At 32.6% G+C, this 21293-nt stretch overlaps 1 protein-coding gene across 3 annotated transcripts in view; it reads right to left on the reverse strand.

The window, feature by feature from the left end:
• Nucleotides 1–21293, reverse strand: part of LOC139512889 (protein piccolo-like) — a 55482-nt gene that overhangs the window by 6373 nt on the left and 27816 nt on the right. For 2 of the 3 annotated variants that reach the window (XM_071300839.1, XM_071300848.1), the window contains exons 2-18: nt 20138–20357; nt 18381–18518; nt 17262–17553; nt 16086–16115; nt 11885–14439; nt 7556–9350; nt 7187–7308; nt 6365–6449; nt 5808–5936; nt 5210–5318; nt 4391–4482; nt 3849–4120; nt 2648–2686; nt 2307–2437; nt 1632–1816; nt 1213–1400; nt 738–807 (exon numbers count right to left, since the gene is read on the reverse strand). In XM_071300839.1, coding sequence (XP_071156940.1) covers nt 738–807; nt 1213–1400; nt 1632–1816; nt 2307–2437; nt 2648–2686; nt 3849–4120; nt 4391–4482; nt 5210–5318; nt 5808–5936; nt 6365–6449; nt 7187–7308; nt 7556–9350; nt 11885–14439; nt 16086–16115; nt 17262–17553; nt 18381–18518; nt 20138–20357 — 6452 coding nt within the window. The remainder of the gene's footprint in view (nt 1–737; nt 808–1212; nt 1401–1631; nt 1817–2306; nt 2438–2647; nt 2687–3848; nt 4121–4390; nt 4483–5209; nt 5319–5807; nt 5937–6364; nt 6450–7186; nt 7309–7555; nt 9351–11884; nt 14440–16085; nt 16116–17261; nt 17554–18380; nt 18519–20137; nt 20358–21293) is intronic. The other variant, XM_071300856.1, reaches the window with a different exon arrangement.

The raw sequence follows: 21293 nt of genomic DNA on the forward strand, positions 1-21293 counted from the left end.
TTAACTTTTTTTTAAAGGCCATGACAAATAGTTTTCAAAGTTCTTACATACCGTCTCAATATCAAATTAAAATCAGCTCTGTATTTTATGTTTCTTTTATTTCTATTTGCAAAAAAAAAATACTTTCAAAATTGTAATAAATTCTACTAATTGATAATTGACAGATCAATCAAAGAACGACAAATCCAACAGAATTTGAAGTATTTGCAACTCTTTAGGGATTAATTTGCCTTTGTTGGTCGTCAAATGCATTATACTGATACGCATAAAAGGGATAACGACTGCCTGCAAACTTCAGATATACAAAACAAAATCTATTTTAACAACGTTGAAGTCCGTGGTAGAAAAAATTAAATCCAAATTTTTACATATTCTAAAAAGTATCTAACATCAACGTGTTGTTTATAAATTCTACTGTTTGTCTTTTGTGTTTTGTATTTTTATTTGTTGTGTTGTATGTCCGTCTTTGACTTATACGATTGTTTCGCTCTATTCATTATATCCTTATTCCTCAGCAATAAAAATATATAGTGGAATAAAAATACCAGGAGAAGTTATCATTGACCCCCTCATTCATCAATTTTAATAAAAAATCTGTATCAGTTGGGAACCTGAAAAATATTTTACATGACCTAAATATTGCGAGATGATTTTAAACGTAGCATGAAGTATGACATAAGCTAAGCATTAAGCCAAGGGATGTAAGCATGTAAGCAGCTTGTGCACTATATACATACGATCCGTATCAGTCAGTGTCCCTAACGAACGTCGACGTCGCCCCATTCCTTCACTCTTGTTTGTAGGCAGCTAGAAAAACAATTTACTGATTACTTTAGTACTAGTACAGTATATAACGGGGTACCATGTATTCATCATTAGTTTTTGTCATCATAATTTGCCGTTTCTTATTCTATTTCCATGAGAAAAGTTTTAATTGTTTTACAAATATATTTTGTATCATAAAATTAGAATTTTGAATTTTAAGTTAATTTGGTTGCATAAGTGCAAATTGAATATGCATTAAATTCATTTTGTTATGTTGTGTCACAAATAAAGATTTGAATTGAATTGAATTGAAATTAAATATCTAAAATAATGGAATCTTTTTTATCATATTTAATTACTTGCATAAATCACGAAGTAAAAATTTGAAAAGATCCCTATTATTGTACATTTGATAGTCCAAATTTATACATTGGTAAACCTCCTTACCTTCTGACGATTTGGTTTGGGTGATCCCTGAGAATTACAGTACAGGTTTGGTGATGGACACAGTTTCATGTCTGATGCACCACGTATGTCAGCTGGTAAAAGTGTAGGCTTAGGTAATTCCACACCTGTTGTGACGTCATGTTCTCGTAAAAGATACCAATGTGCCATATTATCCATCACACCATTGACTAAAATAGAAGGAAATTTCACTTTTATAATTGTGCTTCTTAATCTTGTTCCTTCAAGCATTGTTTTAATTGAACACATTGATACTTTTTAAACGTACTTTGTTAAATAAAACTGAAATGAAATAAATCAACACTTGTCCGACTTATGAATTATTACTTTTAAACACAATAATAACAAAGAAATATTGTTTCAAATGTGTAAAAAAGTCAGATGATAATAACAACACATACCTGACAAGTCAATGATGACTTCTCCAAGGAAATCATTCGTTTTAAATCTGTCATAATCCCAGACTGTTATTTCTAACATTTTATTCTGAAGTTCCTCACGATGTAAATCTTGAAACATAACTGTTTGATGCCATTGAGGATTCAAAGTTCGTGATATATGTTTCGATCTTCTCTTATTTTCAAGGCTACAAAATGTAAAGTTAACTTTTATCAGTGGTATTTGTAAAAGCAAAAATGTATCTAAAATACAGTTATTCAGATATATCTTTTTTTCATAAAAACAAATCTAGATGGATTCGATTATACGTGAAAGATATACATGGTAAGTTCTTGAAAAATACACAGAATAGTGAATAGATCCGGGTAATATGTAAAAGAGACAACAAGAACATAAAAGGTGTCCCAAGTACACGGATGCCCCATCCTCACTACCATTTTCTATGTTCAGTGGACCCAGAAATCTCTAATTTGGCAATAAAATTAGAAAGAGTATATCATAGGGAACATGAGTACTAAGTTTCAAGTTGTTCGGACTTCAACTTCATCAAAACCTACCTCGACCAAAAACTTCAACCAAAACTTTAACCTGAAGCGGGACAGACGAACGGACAAACGAACGGAAACACAGACCAGAAAACATAATGCCCATAAATTGGGCATAAACATTTTACTCACCACCTTCCTGGAAGTAAGTATATCTTGACAAAAGGGTCAGATAACCCATTTATATCTTTTGGCATCAGGTTTCTGGCTTGTATCAGGTGAACATTTAAAGTGTTGTCATAATCATCATGACTCAGTTGTAACTGAAATTTAAATAATTAATATGGCATATTGAAATCGATTTTATTATAACTATACGGATGATAATTACAAGTAGTAGAAGTGAAAAACTAAACAATCAAATGTTTTTTAACAAATTAGATAAAGTTGAATTTTAAAAAAAATCATATTCGATGTTAAGCTGTCAACACAGTAACACGTTTCTTGAATGACTGTATTTATATAATACATACCTGTATTTCTCCCATGGTTCCACACACATTTTGAATACCCTGGAAATGAATAGAGATGGCAATAGACAAATAATAAATTCCAGAAATAGAACAAATGAAACAAAATGTGTTTATCAATAATGTAAGCTCATTTGTTTTATCAAAGGAAACAAACGCATATTCCTATCAACACCTGTTGTGCAAATCAACATTTTATATTTGAGCTTATTTACCTTAAATATTGTATTACAAACTTCTGCCCATATTCATAATTTCGAAAAGGTTGACCACTTTAAGTGATTATAAAAACAAGAATTTCCAGAATTTTCCGATATTGACTATATGATAGCTGACATTTAATGATACATCGAACAACATTGCCGTAGTATTCTGGAATGATTGTTTGATTAAATTACCTGGTAGATAACTGATCTGGTTTAAATAACTCGTTAATAATTACGATGGCAATTATTTAAAGAAACACATGATATTCTGTTTTTTTTTATTTGTATACAATTTTTATAATAACATTTGTTTGTAATATTGTCTATTCATTTTCCTTTGAAAACTTATATCTGAAACAAAATTAACAACTACCATCAAATTAAAAGGACTGATATAAGTAGTCCCTGATGTCAATAAGCTTCACAAGAAACAGGAAACCTTTCGATGTTTCCCTTACTTGCATTTGTCCATTGTTTCGTTCTTAATGTCACGATAAATTTTGACAGCAAACAATATTTATTACAAAACACAACTTATGTTATCTTCTTCTTTTTTAAATGTAGAACATGAATAAAATGATATCGGCAAAGGGACATGCTTTGGTGAAAACTTGTTTTACATTGCCGGTTGGTGAAACGTCCCCAAGGGTATCATCAGCAAAACAGTCTGACATGAAATATATTTAACATGGTATTTTTTGTATATGTCCTGTTATACATCTTTAAATCATTCGAAGCAGTTCGGGTTTTTTTTTTCTCAGGTAAATGTAGATAGTCTTGGTCTTATTTTGTTAACCTGCTCGATTTTTTTGGGGTAAAAATTCAGTTGAACTTGAAGTTCGTGTCTGATTTAATCTTCCATGTTTTGTTAATAGTTGCTTTGTATGTCCATCTTTCTTGGGAGGATCTGGTTCTTTAAGGTTGATGCAGTTTCTCTACTTTACGGTATTATTGAATACTTTTGTTTTTCCTTTTATATATTATATAGGTATACATGCCTTTTCTGCATTTAAATTTGCCTTTGCATGTTTCAATTCTTTCATTTCTTTCTTAATTTCCCTCAACTCCTTTGATCTATTTCTATCAGATGAAGTAGATGTTTGTGATGAATTGGAAGGGGACGAAAGGCTTGGTGTGACGTATTCGTCATGTTGAGATGATGACTGAGATTCTGGTTGAGATCCAGCTAAAGAATCACCCTCTCTTATACCTTCTAGCTGTGCTGCCAACTGTTTCGGATCAACTCCTTGGTTTGACTTCAGACATTTTTCTGATACAAAATCAAATAATAAAATATATAGTTTGGTCATTTTGGAACTTTTTACCATAAAAAACATATTCTTCAATTTAAAGGTTACACTCCTTTTTGTCATATTGACGTAGTTAAAGACAAAAGAAACATATATTACTTTTTATCAATTTGAAGATATCTGGCTTAAAGCAAACGTATTGTTTCTTTATAATTAGAAAGAACTTTAAATCTTTCTGAAGTACAAACATCAAGTGGTATTGCAAATAAATATTACAAACGTTAATTTACCGTAAACTTCATCTGCGACGTATTCCATGTTGTCATAAGCTGCATTACGACCCCCTTTAGTTGTATCAATAGACTTGGCATGATGAGCAGATCTGAATAATAGATTACAACAATTTTATTCAATTTCACATTTTCAAGTTGTTATAAATGTTACATATGCAGTAATACTTTCATAAATTGATAACCTATAATATCAAACATCGTATATCTTTTTGGACAAATAATTGCGACGGTCTAAGTATGCTTAAATTGTGTTTCAATAAAAGATCTATCTAACAAAACAATAAAGTTAAGGTCAGTATTATATAATTGTCTTTATAACATATCAAACATAATGCCGCCCATACCATATTTTTCTGTTACATACATTTCTACATTTCCTGATCATACATTGTGTACTAGCAAAAAATCAATTTTAACGGTTGAATATTAATATCAAATTATGTAGATTCCTGTATATTATGTTTACAAATCTAAATACATTTAAGGAATGACTGTAATATTTTTCCTGTCTATGAAGAAATAACATTAAAAATTTGGTGCACACTGAATAACGCGCGTAGCGGGTTATTTAACAGTGTGCACCACATTTTTTATGTTATTTCGAATAGACAGAAAAAATATTACAGTCATTTCTTATAATTTAATTCTAAATTCCATTTTAAACCGTAGAAAACCATGAAAAAACGTTGATGACGTCACGGTCACAAGATTAAATTATGTCTATGGGCTCATAACAAAATAGCGTCAGCCAATCAGAAGACGCGTTACATCCAAAATTAAATCATTATCAAATGTCCTCTAAAATGAAATACTCACGGTTTAACAACAAGTTCTATCTCTACATTTGGAACATTGATAATTCTCTGCACGTCCTCATATGTCTTGTTGGATAATTCAATACCATTCCATTCAAGAATTTGATCACCTAATATAAAAAAGATCATGCAAACATTATGGATCTGTGAGAAAAAAAGTTATTTGAAATAAGATTAATATACATGTACTAAATAAATCATTCCATCAAATATAACACCACTTTCCTACTAAAATGACAGTAGTTTGATTTTTAGAAACATGGTATATCGAAGAATATTTTTCCTCAAGTAAAAAATCGATGAATATAATCATAGCCTAGGCAAATTTGAATAATTTTATGTTGGTTTGCAAAACTAGTTTCTGTTCATTATGCGTGGTTAAAACTAATGAAACGACGTTATCAAATATTGACAGCGTGAAAATATTTCTTTGTTAAAAATAATTAATGTGTTGACAATTTTTGTTTTGCTGTGTTCTTAGCTTTTCATTGGTTGGTCCTGTTCAATTTTGTGTTTAACTGATTAGTTAAAAATATATTATAAATTTGGCTAATTTTACAATTTAAAATGGTACATGTCGAGATAGGTAAATTGGTTACCTTCTTTAAGTTCTCCATGCAGTTGGTCAGCTACCCCTCCTGGAAATATTGCAGTAACAAAAGCACCAGATTCAGTTGTTCCTTTAACTGTTTTGCCTCCCACTATTTTCATTCCTATACCATTACCAGCTTTAAAAGATAAAAAAAAAAAGAAGATGAAATTGATAATACTTTTGTTCATCAAATGTTGTGCTTTCTTGTATACAAAAGACTACTTTGATAATATTTGAATCAAACATGTGTCCATATACCAAGAGTCGTCATTTCTGTGGTTTGAGTCACACTTATTTGACACATATTTCTCTATTCTTGATATTTTAGCAACCCATTTTTTTATTCTTTTAAATCCTATTTTTCTATTCTTAGTGATCGAATCCCATCCAATTTCTCATATATATTAAACAGTTCGCATAAAAAAGATATTTTTTTTATTTACAAAAATAATCAGTTGAACACTAGTATGCCTTATTGTTCAATATATTTTTGTCCGTCCTTAACGCTAAAATCCAAAATAAAATGAATAGAGACAATGATAAAGGTTTTGATGATTGGAATACCTTTAATTGATTTATCCTTAGGATCACGAGTCAGCAGTATCCTTTTTATTCCAAAATCATACTTTTTCCTCGGTGCTGGAGCAGGCTGCAAAATATGTTAAACATTTGATTAAAATATAAGGCGTACTAATTCTTTGTAATCTGAAGGTCAATATTTAATATAACGTCTTCACGTCATGAACCTTTTCATCACGGCAATCAGGTTCTGCCCGTTATATATTAGTTTGTTAATTTTTTTCCAGCAGACCGCGCATTTATTTTTGGTGCTTAGGCATATTTTTTAAATTTAATAAATTAAAATACTACCAGGCATTTAAACGGCTTCGTCTTAACCTTAAAAATAAATCTCTAGATAGAATATTGATGCAAAAATGGATGAGGAAAAGATTACACCATAACTTTTTAAAAACGTTGAGATCTGCTAATTAGCCAGAGGCTTCCTGCACATCTATCATTACCTTAAGGTAATGAATAAATGATTAAATAAATATCAACTGCATTTGTTAACAGGTCATAAATTTGTGATTCACTTTCCCGATGAGCTTAGCCAATTATGGGTTGATTGACCGGGCAGGCAATATACTCGTCACATAGAGACTTTTGAAACTGTTATCTTATAAATACATTAATACATTGTAATATGTTGTACATGAGTCACGATTAGATAAATACGTTGATCCTATGAATTAGATCTTTAAAAATCATGCATTGGCATACGGTCAGGTATAAACGTACACACTGAGACCACTACTTACACTATTCCTAGAATAGATATATTTCAATACGAAGCTTTTAATAATCATGTTAGTGTCAAAACGTTACCTGTTTCTTTCTGTCTTTTTGTTTTAATATTGTAACACCACCTTCAAGCTTGTGTTTCATTAAAGGTTCATCAGCATCAACACTGTTGTCGCTTTCAACACGGTGCATACCGTTTAGCAGATCTGAGAAATAACAAATAGCAATAGAGCTATATAGCTAGCTATTCATGATATATCTTATATTATATAAGTATAACCGACATCTCTAATGCACAATAAGTTTGCTTTCTTTAAAAAAAAGGTATTACAATTACTAAACTAATTTCTTCTCAAATTTCATCCAAATGATTATTTTCAGTTACTATTTTTTAATCATTAAAAAAACATCGAGCAATTAATTGTCAAGTGTTTGCTTCTAGCAATATCTTACCATCACTAGTGAGGTTATACTCAGCTGAAACAGGTCGACTGCCAGTACCTATTTCATGAATTATTTTCCGTGAACGTGCCTTGACGTCGTCAAGAAGAGGCATTGCAGGTGTAGAATCACTAGGCGGGCTCGCTTCAGTATCGGAAAAAGCACCACCTGTAGCAGAGGCATACTCTACTTGTTTCGTATGCAGTTCAGGTAAAGTAACACTACTGTGCATACTAAGGTCATTCCCATGATGAGGTCTTAAATAAAAATCAACTTTTTGTTTTCCCGGCCTTACTTCTTTTTTATCTTCAGCATTTCCTTGATATATATACGGACTTGAATGTGCACTAAGATCTGGTCCTCGACTTCGCTTGGTCCGTTCTTGTTTGTGAGCAAGATATTCTGATGAACTATAACTGGTTTCTGTTTCCCAGCGTCCCTGTTGAGAATCTTTATCTTCATCTGAATCATCATCATCCAAAGGTTTTATTATACCCGTAGGGATTGGTCGCATAATTGCATACATATTTGTAGACTTTTTGGGAATATCGTCATAGCTATGAGCCATTACTTGACCACTACGAGTCAACTGAAAAAGTTCATTTTGAAGCTTACTAGTCTCTTCTAATTGCCTTTTGCGTCGTTCAATTTCGTTTTGAAGTTGTTGTTTTCTTTGTTCTCTAGCTTTTCTTTCCTCATCATCGGATAAGTCTAAAAGAGCAGGTTTGTTATGAACAAGTTCTGGAATGTGAGTTTCGGAATGACTTTTTGGTTTCATATCTGGTCGTAACACTTTTGAATAAACATCCCGTCCCTGATATTTTGTAGTTTCTTTAGATTGCACAAACGTCTTTGTATGTGTAGGTATTTTTTGTTGTTTAGCAATCATTATTGGTTCCGATCGCGTGCTATCCGTATCACTCAATCCAGAAAGGCTACTGTCGTCTGCTACAAGTCTTAATAGAGATGCCTCTTTGTGATCTTTACCTTTGATTTGCATATCTCCCTCAATATCTTTGTCCTCTTTTATGGGTGAAAATTTCGAAATCATAGGATCAGATGATTGCCGCTTATGTCTAGATTTACGTGGTGCTACTTGTGGTGACGTAGGAACACGTTTTTTGCCGTTTTGATTTGTTGGTTGCTTACTTGTTTTAGGTGAAAGAGTTCTTTTTGCTTGTAGTTTAGCATATTCCCTGCTAAGTTTTAACTCTCCTATCTGCATTTGTAACGCACGTATCTCCTCAAGTTCTTCGATTCTAGTACGTCTCCCCTCCGTTACACGTCTCAGTTCATCTTGCAATCTCTTTTTCAGCGATTTCATAGCTTGTGTAATTGGAGCTCCATAAATGTTTATCATTGAATCAATAATTGCATCTGTTTCGTCTTTATCCTTCAAATATTGGTCAATATTTCTCTCGACATTAGTAACTTTCTCGCCAGCACAGGCAATAGCTGGAATATTGGCTTTAATATCCTCATTATACAATTCTTTGATATTTTTATCACTGTATGATACCTCAGAAGGAAGATAATTTCCGTTCCATTTGTCAAGAGTAGGTTTGTCTAGATTATTCATATTCTTACGATGTCTAGTAAACATGGCAACTTCAATGTCGTCTTCATTCATAGATTCATCGCTGGTTGAAGAAGGGGTTGCATAACCTCTAGGTTTTCTTTTATGATCTTGTTTCAAATGCTGCTTTTTATGAACATTATTTTGGCCTTTCGTCCTGCTAGGAATTTCCTCTGTTAAAGGAATAGGCGGTAGCTTTCGTCTTCCTTTTTTCTGATCCGTGGCTGAGATCTGTAAAATAATTAGAAAATGGTAATATTATTTTTATGCAGTCAATTCAAGAATTACAGACCAAAGCTTCATTTGATACAAAATGTGTTATAGAATATCTTTGAGATATTAATAAAGCTAAATGCTTAATATACGTCTATTTACTATACCAATGTGAAGACCAAATATGTCTGAAGGAAACCCCTTTATGCATTTAACAAACTGCGAACTTTCAATTTCATCATTAAACATTTCTTCTCCGTATAGATGTTATAAGTACATGTTCTCCATGTGTTCTAAGTACAATTTACGCTCATCAGAATAATCATCAACATTAGTTTTGATATCAATAAACGAAGCTATGATGTGAGCAAAAACTATTCCATAGTCTTAGATGCTTGATAAAATACTGTGCAAAGAAAAAGTTATAAAAGACAAAAAATTGATGCAAATTCTTTGTGACGAGTTGGAGACGTAATATCAGCATCAACACCAAGTACAAGAGAAATAAAACGAAAAAGTTATATTAACTAGATTCCATTTTGGAGGCCAACTACTTGACACATAACCAGGTTGTGAATATTCAATCTTTTTGCGGCATATCGATCATTAGAAAGCACATAGTATGCTTATGAGATAACTGTATGAAGGCTTTGAAGCTATTTGATGGTCGAAAATTAATTTAACCGGCAACGCATTAGCCGTCGGAGCTTACATTACAATATTGTTATCTCTATTCTCATGAAACCGACAGAAAACAACGTCAACTCATTATTTAAAATCTGGCATACGTCGTCTGCTCTTGCACGTACGTTTTCGTCGCTTCAATTGTGAATTGATGCTTTGACAATTGGTGACGTTATACAATCAAAATGAACGGTTAAAAACGACTTTGCATTCGAATTAGTTCATTTTGCGTTCAAACTGTTTTACTTTAAGCACCAGTGTATTTAATGAATGGCTATTATTTATTTTTAATTTATTGAACCATAAAATTAATTTTTGACTCTTCACATTGAATAATCCGCGAAGCGGATTATGTAAAATGTGAAGAGTCAAAAATTAATTTTATGGTTCAATAAATTCAAAATAAATTATTGCCATTCATTATAAATAAATTTCTATAAAAAATAAAGCTCAAAGAACTTTTTATATTATTTATATAAACAATAACAACGTACACACATGTTGGCGTATGAATACACAACGTCAGCGGAGTGGGTGTGTCGCCATAAAAATTGACAACATTGAAAATAAAACTAATAATTTTAACCAATCAGAAAACAGTAACTACACCAAGTTTATTTATTGTCTTGTGCAGTCAGAACGCCAGAACGTGTGTCATGTGTAGCAAATCATAAGCCTGGTGACTAAGATGAAATGTTATAGAATGTAAAAACAAAAAACTAGCCTCCAAAAAGGTAATAACCCTTTTATCAGAAGTTGGAGGATTTCGATAATTTATGTTAACTAAAACTCTGTTCAGAGGAAAAATTAGAAATAAAAGTCAATAAATCCTTTACACACACAACCGAATATAGATCAACATGCACTAAACAAAACCCGGGGTTGATTTAAATGAATAAGCCAGCAGCTCCCGTCTATTGCTCATAGAAATTTAATCCGTTGTTGTTCGTAATAAGAAATGAACGAAAAATTAAGAATGGGTTTATGTATACGCTAACAAGAACGTATACAAAATTTAAATACGATGTTGGATCTACGTTTTTCGATAAACCGATTTCCAGAAATATACATCAAACTCGATGAAATCAATAATATCACTCAATAATGCAAATAATGTACTGTGCAGTCTAGTGACTTCTTTGTACTAAATACGATACATGATTAAAACATAACATGATACAGCTCAGTATTGTATTAAAATTAATAAGCTAGGGAAATTTTAAACGACAACAAAATAACATAAAAAAAAGTCGACACAGAGTAAAGGAATACAAAAATATACATTAGAGGATGTTACATGTATCAAAGGTAGAAATGCATTTGTATTTTGTCCTTTTCGTCCATTTTTAGAACTAAAAATTTAACTATAATGAAAAATTAAACTGAGTTGTATTTATATTATATACTAAAAACAGATAATGGGATTGGGAAAGTATCAAAGAGACAATAACCCGACCAAATAGCAGAAAGCAGCCGAAAACCCCTAATGGTTCTTTTAAATATTGACCATCAAGGAAACGTATAAAACAAAATACTGATTGGCTAAAAAAAAATGAAAAACATAAGCATCCCAACATAACATGTGAGTGCTTAAATGAACAGATTCAAAGTGTACTTTTATAAAATAATACTAATGAATATGAATAATCTGATCATTTACGAAATTTTATAATAAATTGTATGAATAATTCATCGTATAACTTCATTTCAGTCGCAAAACACCATATTTTAAAAATGTTAGTATGAGGTTCTCCAAGTAAACTCAGTTGTCGAGTAAAAAAGGGAGAACTATACCAAACGGACATTCAAACTCAAATGTCGAAAATAAAAGTGCTTACGCAATGAGATTCGAATAGTTTTCGTATTACCTGTTCAAATGTTTTGACCTTATCTTTGACCTTTGTGTGTGACACTTCCTTATGCCATTCTTTGACAGATGTGGGTGTGGTTTTATTAATGATAAAATTATCATCGTCAAAATCAGTTCCTGGTGATGAAGGTGAATGTGGTTTAGGTGGAGAAGAATCTGAGTCAGGAGGTGTAACGGGAGATGGATACATGTATAAATCCCTATCTGGAGAAGACGATGGTGATACCGACGTACTGTCGGAATAATCGCGCTTCAATGATGACCTAGATTCTGGACTCGGTGGTGAATCTAAAACTCTATATGAGGGGGACACATTACACTCCTCAGCTTCAATATGCTGAATTAGTAATGGATTAGGTTTGGCCTTCAGGTGTTTTGTCTTCAAACGCCTTTCCTCAGATTCCTGTCTCTGTAAGCTATTTTCAGAACTACGATCGCTTAATATCTTGTTTATTTTATCGTCTGATTTTGTTGTATGTTTCATCCTCCGAGTGTTGTCTGATTTGTGCAAATCGAGCTGACAAATTGGTTTTAGTGGTTCAATTACATCGTCTACTGCCGATATATTTGGATTGAATTTATGAGATTCCAAAGAGCTTGATCGTTTTTCAACCATTTTTCTTACATCAACTGGTTGATTATAATCTGAATTTGTTACTACAGTTGACACTTTTTCCGGTTTGTTTGGTGTTTCGTCAAGAGAAGATGATCTAGTTATTTTTGAATGAATACCGACTGCTTTTTTAACTGATGTTGTGTTTGCATCAATAACTTTACTTTCCGCAAGAGTTTTTGTATCAACAACTCTTTTCGGTGAGGTTTTTGCTTTTATTGCATCAATTGGCAATGGCGGTAGGGGCTTTTTCTTCCGAGATTGTGACACCATCTCTGGTGTGGGTTCCGGCAATTTTCGTCTCTGCTTAGGAGTTGGTGACACATTTTGCTTTATCGGCACGTCTGTCGACATATTTTGAGTAGGTTGAATGTATACAGTCCGATAAGGATCTTTAGTTTCACTAGACATTTTAGAATCAACTAAAGCACACGATATAGCTGGAGACGATGTCACAGCACTCCCTTGTTGAACAGTTGAATCTGTTCGTGAAACACATGAAAAGGGGATTTCAGATATTACTTCCTTCAATTTCGCACCTTGATCGAGATTTTCTTTTACACAATGCTCTAATTTATCGCCATTTACAACATTATTATTTTGCACAAGTTTACATATATCTTCTACTCGTTCGTAACGTTTTAATCCATAATATGCTAAAGAATCGTCTTCTTCATTGATGGGTTTGAAAAATGGTTTATCCGTGGTTTCATCCTCGTCTTCCTCTTGTGATTCTCTTCGCCTTCTTTCTTCTTCTTGTTTTTCTAACATATCTACTTGTTCAGCTTCCTCAACTGACGGTGAAACATCTAAAATTGGTGACAAATCAATAACGGGGGACCAGTCCGTAGATGGGGGTCTCGCTTTTTGTCGTCTGCTTCCTTGATAATCAATTGGTTTTGAAGCGGGATCAGCTAGCTCTATTGGTTCTTCGGGAATCACCGGATTGTCGTAAATGCCAGGAGAAACTGGAGAAGAACTGTCATTACTATCCTGTGAATCTGGAGACAATCTATAGTTATCTCCCATTGAATATGCATCCAAATTTGTAGGAGATATTGTCATTTGCGTCAAATTAGCAGTATCGTTTGCAATGGAAGCGGCAAAGGAAGCAAGGTCCATTACTGCAGCTGACTGTGGAATGCCAATCTTTTCTCGGTGATTAGAAAATATAATTTCATCACCACGCCTTGCAAAAATAAATTCATCATCACTACTATCAGTGATTAACTGATCTTCCGGTGAGTTTGAACCACTATCAGCAGAATATCCAGAACCAAAATATTCATTTTGTTTCAATTGACCTAATGTTTTGTTTTGTTGCTCAAAGTTTGCAAATTGTCCAGGAGGAGGAGTCACTTCTGTAAAGTTGAACTGATTTTCTTTTGGGGAAGATGCCGGTGATGTCACGTTTCGTTTTTTTCCTGGATATGAATCCCTACGTCTAGGAGAAAACGGTGGACTATCTAGACCCTCTCTCCAACTCGGACTCCTTGGTGCATGCGGACTACATTTGTTATTGTCACTATGAACTTCAGAGTCTGACTTTTCAGTGTGATTCCAACTTTCTTCGGATGATTCGCCTTTAAAGTCTCTCATTTCTTCTGCAAAGGCACTGGCAGCTAACGCAACACGGGCATTTTCTAACGAAGCAAATGGTGCTAGCCTGTTTTCAGTGTCCGTACTTAAAGCACTATCCGAGGTATCGTCATCTGATGACGTAGCACTTTGGGATTGGTTGAGATTTAAAGAAAGCGGACGATGCTTTCTGTATAGTCTGCTGTCATCACTACTGCCGATGCTCATCATGGAATAGTCATCACTGACATCATCTGTATCTACTCCATCACCTTGGTAATATTGCATAGAAACATCCTCCATATCAACGTCTGACGTGATATCTGATAATTCGGAATCACTCTGGGTTTTCTGTTTCATACCTGAAAAAAAGAACAGAAAACCATTGCAAATCTACATATCGGATTAAATTAATTTTATTTTGTAACCTTGTGTTGATTTTGTTCTTGGTGTATCCTATTGCATTGATTGAGTCTATGTTCTTATGTTGCCGTTAATTACAAACTAATTTTTATAATATTTTTGATAATTGTCCATAGTTGCGGAAAACATGTGCCTCCCTTCTAGATATGGTATTAAAACCAAGTGCATTTTTCTTTTGTCAACTTCGTGTATTCAGTAATTTCATTCAGTATATAATACACGTATTAGATGCTTACTTTTTTTTATTAGGATTTGCGAATGTTGTCTCATTCGCGTTTATTCTGCATTTTGTTTTATTGATTAAGATTTTCGGTAGACTATTCTATAGATTTTTTTCAAAAAAAGCTTTCAACAAGTATGCAATGAATGTCCTTTTGGTAGGTATTTTTGTGTCTTAGTTGTCAATAATTGTATGTTTCAAATTGTACCGTGACATCATAATTCAGATTTTCGTAATGAAATGGACAAGCGAATTCAAATTAAATTTTGTTTATCTCCTGAATGGGCTTACGTATAATACAAAGTTCTAAAATATGTTGGGTTTTTTTTTAAATATGTAAAGTTTTTTTAAAACATTTCTTACAATATATATGTATGTAAATATCTTTTAGTTTAGGCACTGTTGTTTTAAAATCATTAGAAAATAACTATGATAACTTTACAACGTCTAAAGCAAATCGAACAAAAATGAATAAAAATGTGCATTTACAAGCATATTGATCAAAATAAAATAAAGGTTTAATACATATAACAGCACAATCACTGTTCTCTTTAAGAAATATGGGTTTTTTTCACAGCAGAAAATGACTGTAACAAGTCAGGAATATGACAATTGTTGTCCATTCATTTGATGTGTTTTATCATTTGATTTTGCCATTTGATTAGGGACTTTCCGTTTTGAATTTTCCTCGGAGTTCAGTATTTTTGTGATTTGACTTTTTTTCTTTCTTTTTTCTTTCTTCTTTCTTTCTTATACATGTATATCTTTACGGTGGATTAGAGGACAAAGGTCGGTAATTGCAGTGTTCAACTAAGTAATGAGATTCAAATTTATGAAGAAACTGTATTAGCTCAGACAGTTATGTGCGTGTCTTAAATAAATCCTTTTTGAATTAGATAAAAATCAGTAAAAGTAGTATCGTATCATTAATCAATAAAACTTGTTTAAAATATAGTTGTACTTCCAGCTTTAAACAAGAATGTGTCCTCAGTACACGAATGCCCCACTCGCACTATCATTTTCCATGTTCAGTGGACCGTGAAATTGGGGTAAAAACTCTAATTTGGCATTAAAATTAGAAAGATCATATCATAGGGATAATGTGTACTAAGTTTGAAGTCGATTGGACCTCAACTTCATCAAAAACTACCTTGACCAAAAACTTTAACCTGGAGCGGGACAGACGGACGAACGGACAGACGGACGGACGGACGAACGGACGCACAGACCAGAAAACATAATGCCCCTCTACTATCGTAGGTGGGGCATAAAAATAATAAGGCTATATAATAATGCCATTAAAACGGAAAATTAAACCAAACCGAAAAGTGCTAACATTGAAATTGATGAAGAAAAGATAATCACCACAAGATCCTGCCATAGTCCGCAAAACACCTGAAAGGGAGTTTAATAATGCATTGACCTGTGATGATGTTTTTTGTATTAATTTTGTAATTTATCTATGCATCAAGCCCTTCAATACATATTCATAAAAAAACTAGAAAAATTTCACGTTTTTTTGGGACTCGAGACGTTTTCTGTGTAAGTTCGTACCTCCATGATGAAGGTATATTAAGAAAAGCACTTTCGATGCACTGAATTTATGAAGTGTTTATTTCATTTACTGAAAATTGTTGCATTTGTTTCATATAATTCGATTTACAATTTGTATTCAAATGAAAGCAATGCTGTACAGAACATAAAAGTAACGATTACTGTTATAGTTTAAATTTTTTATTTACATTTTCCTTCTCTATTTATTCTTCATTTATATTGTAGTCGTTTCGATTTTGACATTTTAAAAATCCCTTTTGATGCTTCTCATAAAAGAGCAAATTAGCTGTCGTTGTGTTTTAACAACCTAAATATTTTTCGGTTATTTGATAACAACGATAAAAAGGTGTACTCAGTTAACGAGTACGTATTTACTCCCCAAAGGTCCGTATTTTATCCCTGGTACTGATCCTAATGACATTTGTATAAAATAGTTTCAAACCTTTTAAAAAAAAACTTAAAATAACAAAAAAATATTGAAGAACTTTATCAAAAAAGCATCAAATATTTCTAAATGTGCGTTGAGTGCCACATTTGAGAGCACTACACGTATCAGTATATTCTAGTCTGGGCTTTTGTTGACATTTGATATGTGTGATTGTACAATATACATTTGTACAATATATACCTTAAGAACCAATATGCATTATACCCTTTTTCTGCGTGTTGTTATTGATTTTGTTTGGATAGTATATGGTCTTTGCTGGGGAGAGGTGTTCATTATGTATATTTATTAGCAGTATATAAGAACACCGTTCTATATATTTATCAGGTACAGGGTACAGTTATTCAAGTATAATTATAGTTATACACTTGTATACCAGTGTTCTTTGCCTAACACTTGGACTTGTCTTATCTTTCATTTTCTGGATTAAAGTTGACGTTGCTATGCAACCTCTAAAAAGAAGCCGCTCCCAAAATTCGTTCAGATAGGCATTTGAGAAGTAGAGAATACAATATAGTTTTTATTTTATGATTATTAATTACCTTTGATTCTGGAAGTTCCAGACGAGGTAGATTGAACGTCACATGAGTCTGGACTGTCTAACGACTGAGCTGAGGACTTAGTGTCTTTCCGTGGAATATGTTCCTGACTGCCCTGGTGGCTTTTACCGGACTCGGCAATTGATCCGAGATATTTTCCTGTATTTGCGTGACTAACGATTGGGTCTGGAAGTGAGATTTGTCTTCTTAATTTTCTAAAAACTGTATGGTGTTCCGTAGGAGATACTTCAACTCGATCTGCTGATATTGAACGCTCTAAAGGTGGTCTGGAATTCTGCAAAAAAATAATTATCTTTTGAGTACACAAACTCGTTCTTTTAATATATATATGCTAAATAAATCAACTGTGTCGTCTTACCATATGGTAGGATAGTTTTCTTGAAATTGGCTGATTTTTTGTCACAAATGTTTCCCTATAGCACGATTTAAAGATTATGTTAATGGAATATACAGACATGCATTTCAAAGATACTGCTTACGAATGTGGAGTGAAAATAATCATCCATGAAAAGCAGAACATCAATAGTCACGTTATAACTTAAATACCGTTGTTCAAAATAAGTTCATTTTGTACATTTTTTTCAAAATCAGTGTTTTTATACATCACATGGAAGTTTTTAACTACTTTTACTGGCTATACAGTCCTTGCAGTGTCGGCTTGGTGTTTTGTGAACACTTTCTCGATTTCTTGTGTAGAAAGTTAGAAACCAAAATTAAGAACTCGTTACTTCAAAAGGCAAATTGATCACCATTGCTTAAAAACCACTATATCAATAAATAGAAATGTAAGATTGTTTAAAAGTTTTTCAGAAGGATGGTCATTTCCTTTTCGATCACCAGGTATCAACCATAATTCACACATGAGGGATAAGCAATGGGTGATAAATTGCACTCGGTGATTATCATAAATAAATTCGTAATAAAAGCATTAAAACCTTTGGTTGTTTTCTTAGGATTCTGAAGATTAGTGTTTGTTGCACATCTAAAACCTACTCTCGCTGCATTGAAGACCTATTGGTGACCTTCTGCTGTTCTATGGTCGGGTTGTTGTCCCTTTGACACATTCCCCATTTCCATTCTCAATTTTATCTCTCTACTCACCTTAAACATTTCTAACCGGGATTGTATCTCTCTTTCTAGAGGGACGGTATCAGACACTTCAACTCCAGGATGCCACAACCCTGTACTTAGCACCAGCATACGCCTTTTCTGACACACTGTACAAACCCACTCCTGCAGCTGCAGACAAAAACAATACAAATATTATAAATAAAATTGTGCTAAATGTATATGGTCAAAATCTTCAATCTTTGATATAACAAGCAAATAATATATATATATATATATATATATTGATTCGTATAATGAATTGCGTTGGTCAATTAGATTTGTCTATATTGTTTTCGTACTCCAGACACTTCGGTCTATGTTTATATATTAGTAAATTGTCTGCGAATCAAATCTGAGCAAACGGTAGTATGTGATGCGACTACCAAATCCAACCAATTGTGAATTTCATTAGATAAGAGCGTCGTAATAAGTCAATCTAATAAATATTGTTGAAGTTAGCCATTTCCTTGAACAAATAAAGTGATGCGCTACACATAAACTACTTTAAATCAGTTTTTTTCGATTCTTTTATATTATTGGTCAAATTACGATAAAATTTGGTTCGCAAAAATTTAAATCGCATTTTAAATTTCAATAGAACTATTTGTATTCAGCATATATCATTGCACGCACAAATTTCTGGATTTACAGTTTATAAAATGCATATTATAAATATACGAATATTGTGTAACGGTATTCCATTTTTTAAACTTAAACGGTATTTATGAGAATATTGTGTACCGGTATTCCATTTTTTAAACTTAGACGGTATGATGAGAAAAAAATTAAGTAGATGTGCTATTATCTGTACTAGCACAGCAATACATTCATTTGTGCTATCATCTGTACTAGCACAGCAATGCATTCATTTGTGCTAAATTCTCTTAAAGTTGTTCGAGTCAAAAATATGATAAAAACTCAGTAAGTGCTGTGGATTTCAAGGTTCTATTAATTTAAGTTATGTCAAATGCCGGCCTGCGAAGGGAGAGGAGGAGCACTAAGTGGAGGGAACTATAGAGGCAATATCATGAAACAAATGGCCTTATACTTTAATAATGCTCTTTTCGAATAAAGTCATTCACAGACCGATCAAAATGGCTACTGTCCTTAAATATGCACAGAAATAAAAGTACTTGGAGTTATTTATAACAATAGCAATGAATAATTGATTAAATCGACTTTTCCGGGACTCCGAAGAGACAAATGGCAATGCTTGATAACATCTGATTGTGCCAGGAGTACTATTATATACAGCTGATTATATATCTATAGTAAATACAATTGATCTCGTTTTTGTTGTTTTTCAAAAGCAGCCAATCTGTATGTTATATAGAATTTTGTGTCGATATTGTCAAAAATAGTTATAATGTAAGTGAAACATATATATAAAGACATTCGGGATATCTTTCAATAAACTATATTTAATAATTTTTATCCGAAAGGACAGTAAAATGTGAAATTGTGCAAAAATATCCATTTAGACTTTGAAAAAGTTGGTATACAGAATACTGGATTCCTTAGAATAATTAATCAACGCAAAATCAAGAGAACTCCAGAAAATATTAAATTAACGCAGCGGCTCATAAGGAAAATCAATGGTGTCCTGACATCAACATCTGTAAACGGATAAACTTATGTTCAGCTGTATATATTTAATCTGATACTTCTTGATTAAATGTCGTAGTAGTGCGTACCTTATTCATCTTACTATAAAAATTTCAAATTTTAAATGTGCATAATATATTTACCTTTGTATTGAGTGAGCTTTCAAATTTTCCACATTCTGAGCAAGTCATATTTTGACAGTCTACACAAACATGCTGCCATTTTCTTGGATTTTTATCATCCAATTTAAGTTCATTTCTCAAGCACACCGGACACAACATGATATCTGAAGCTTCTGGCTCCGCGGCTATTGTTAATTCCTCTACTGTCATGGCTGTATTCAGATAATCTTCTTCCAAATGCCTGCAATACACATCACTGTTATATATTATAACATCTCAGATATAAGGGTTGAATCAATAATGCTGTTTTGAAAGTAATTTTCCTAACATTTAGGAAAACATATTTAGCAAATAGAACTATATATCTCAGCATACGCTTTTTAAAAAATAACATACTGAATTATCAGATAAAAACGTTTGGGCGAAGGGTACGTAATCGATGCTGTAATTTGCTAAACTGGCATAAACATTTTATTGCATGTCTAGATTCCAAATTGTCGAATAACTTTTATAACAACCCTGTTGTATATAATAACTATGATGCGCTATGAGAGGCGCCTCCGCTCATGCAAAATGTGCCACACATGTTCGTTTGATTAAAATTGTACATTTAGTTATAAAAAAAAGATGCTTTATAATTATAAAATAGTTACCTATCATTCGAGGACCAAAGGATGTTACATGATTGTCGATTTTAATTATGCGTATTAAGCAGAAGTCATGCTTGTAGCCATGATGAAAAGAAATAGTATTTAAAAAAATATTGGAAATCTTTAGTCGTACACAGTTAAAGGGGATCTAATCGCAATAAATAAAAGGAAAACAGAAACTTCAGCGTGATAAAATGCAAGTAAGTCGTACAACATTAGCTAAGAACCGGAATTACATGGTTTTATCAATATTTGGGTTTCTTCAGCAAGCTTGGAAGATATAAAACAATAAACTAAAACATTTTATCTAAATAATGAATTTTTCCAATCAAGCATAGTTAAAAAGAATTATCACACAGTACCAAAACGATCTACCTAAAAAAAAAAGAAGCCCAAAGGCATATTGAGTAAGTTTGTGTGCCCGCACCGCCATTTTCCTTTTTATCAAACATTGGATTTATAGAATACTTAATCGTACAAAATGTATATCCAAATTACAAAAAGTTTAAAATAAACAATTAATAGTG

This window comes from Mytilus edulis, chromosome 1 (genome assembly GCF_963676685.1).
Source record: "Mytilus edulis chromosome 1, xbMytEdul2.2, whole genome shotgun sequence".
Taxonomy (NCBI): domain Eukaryota; kingdom Metazoa; phylum Mollusca; class Bivalvia; order Mytilida; family Mytilidae; genus Mytilus; species Mytilus edulis.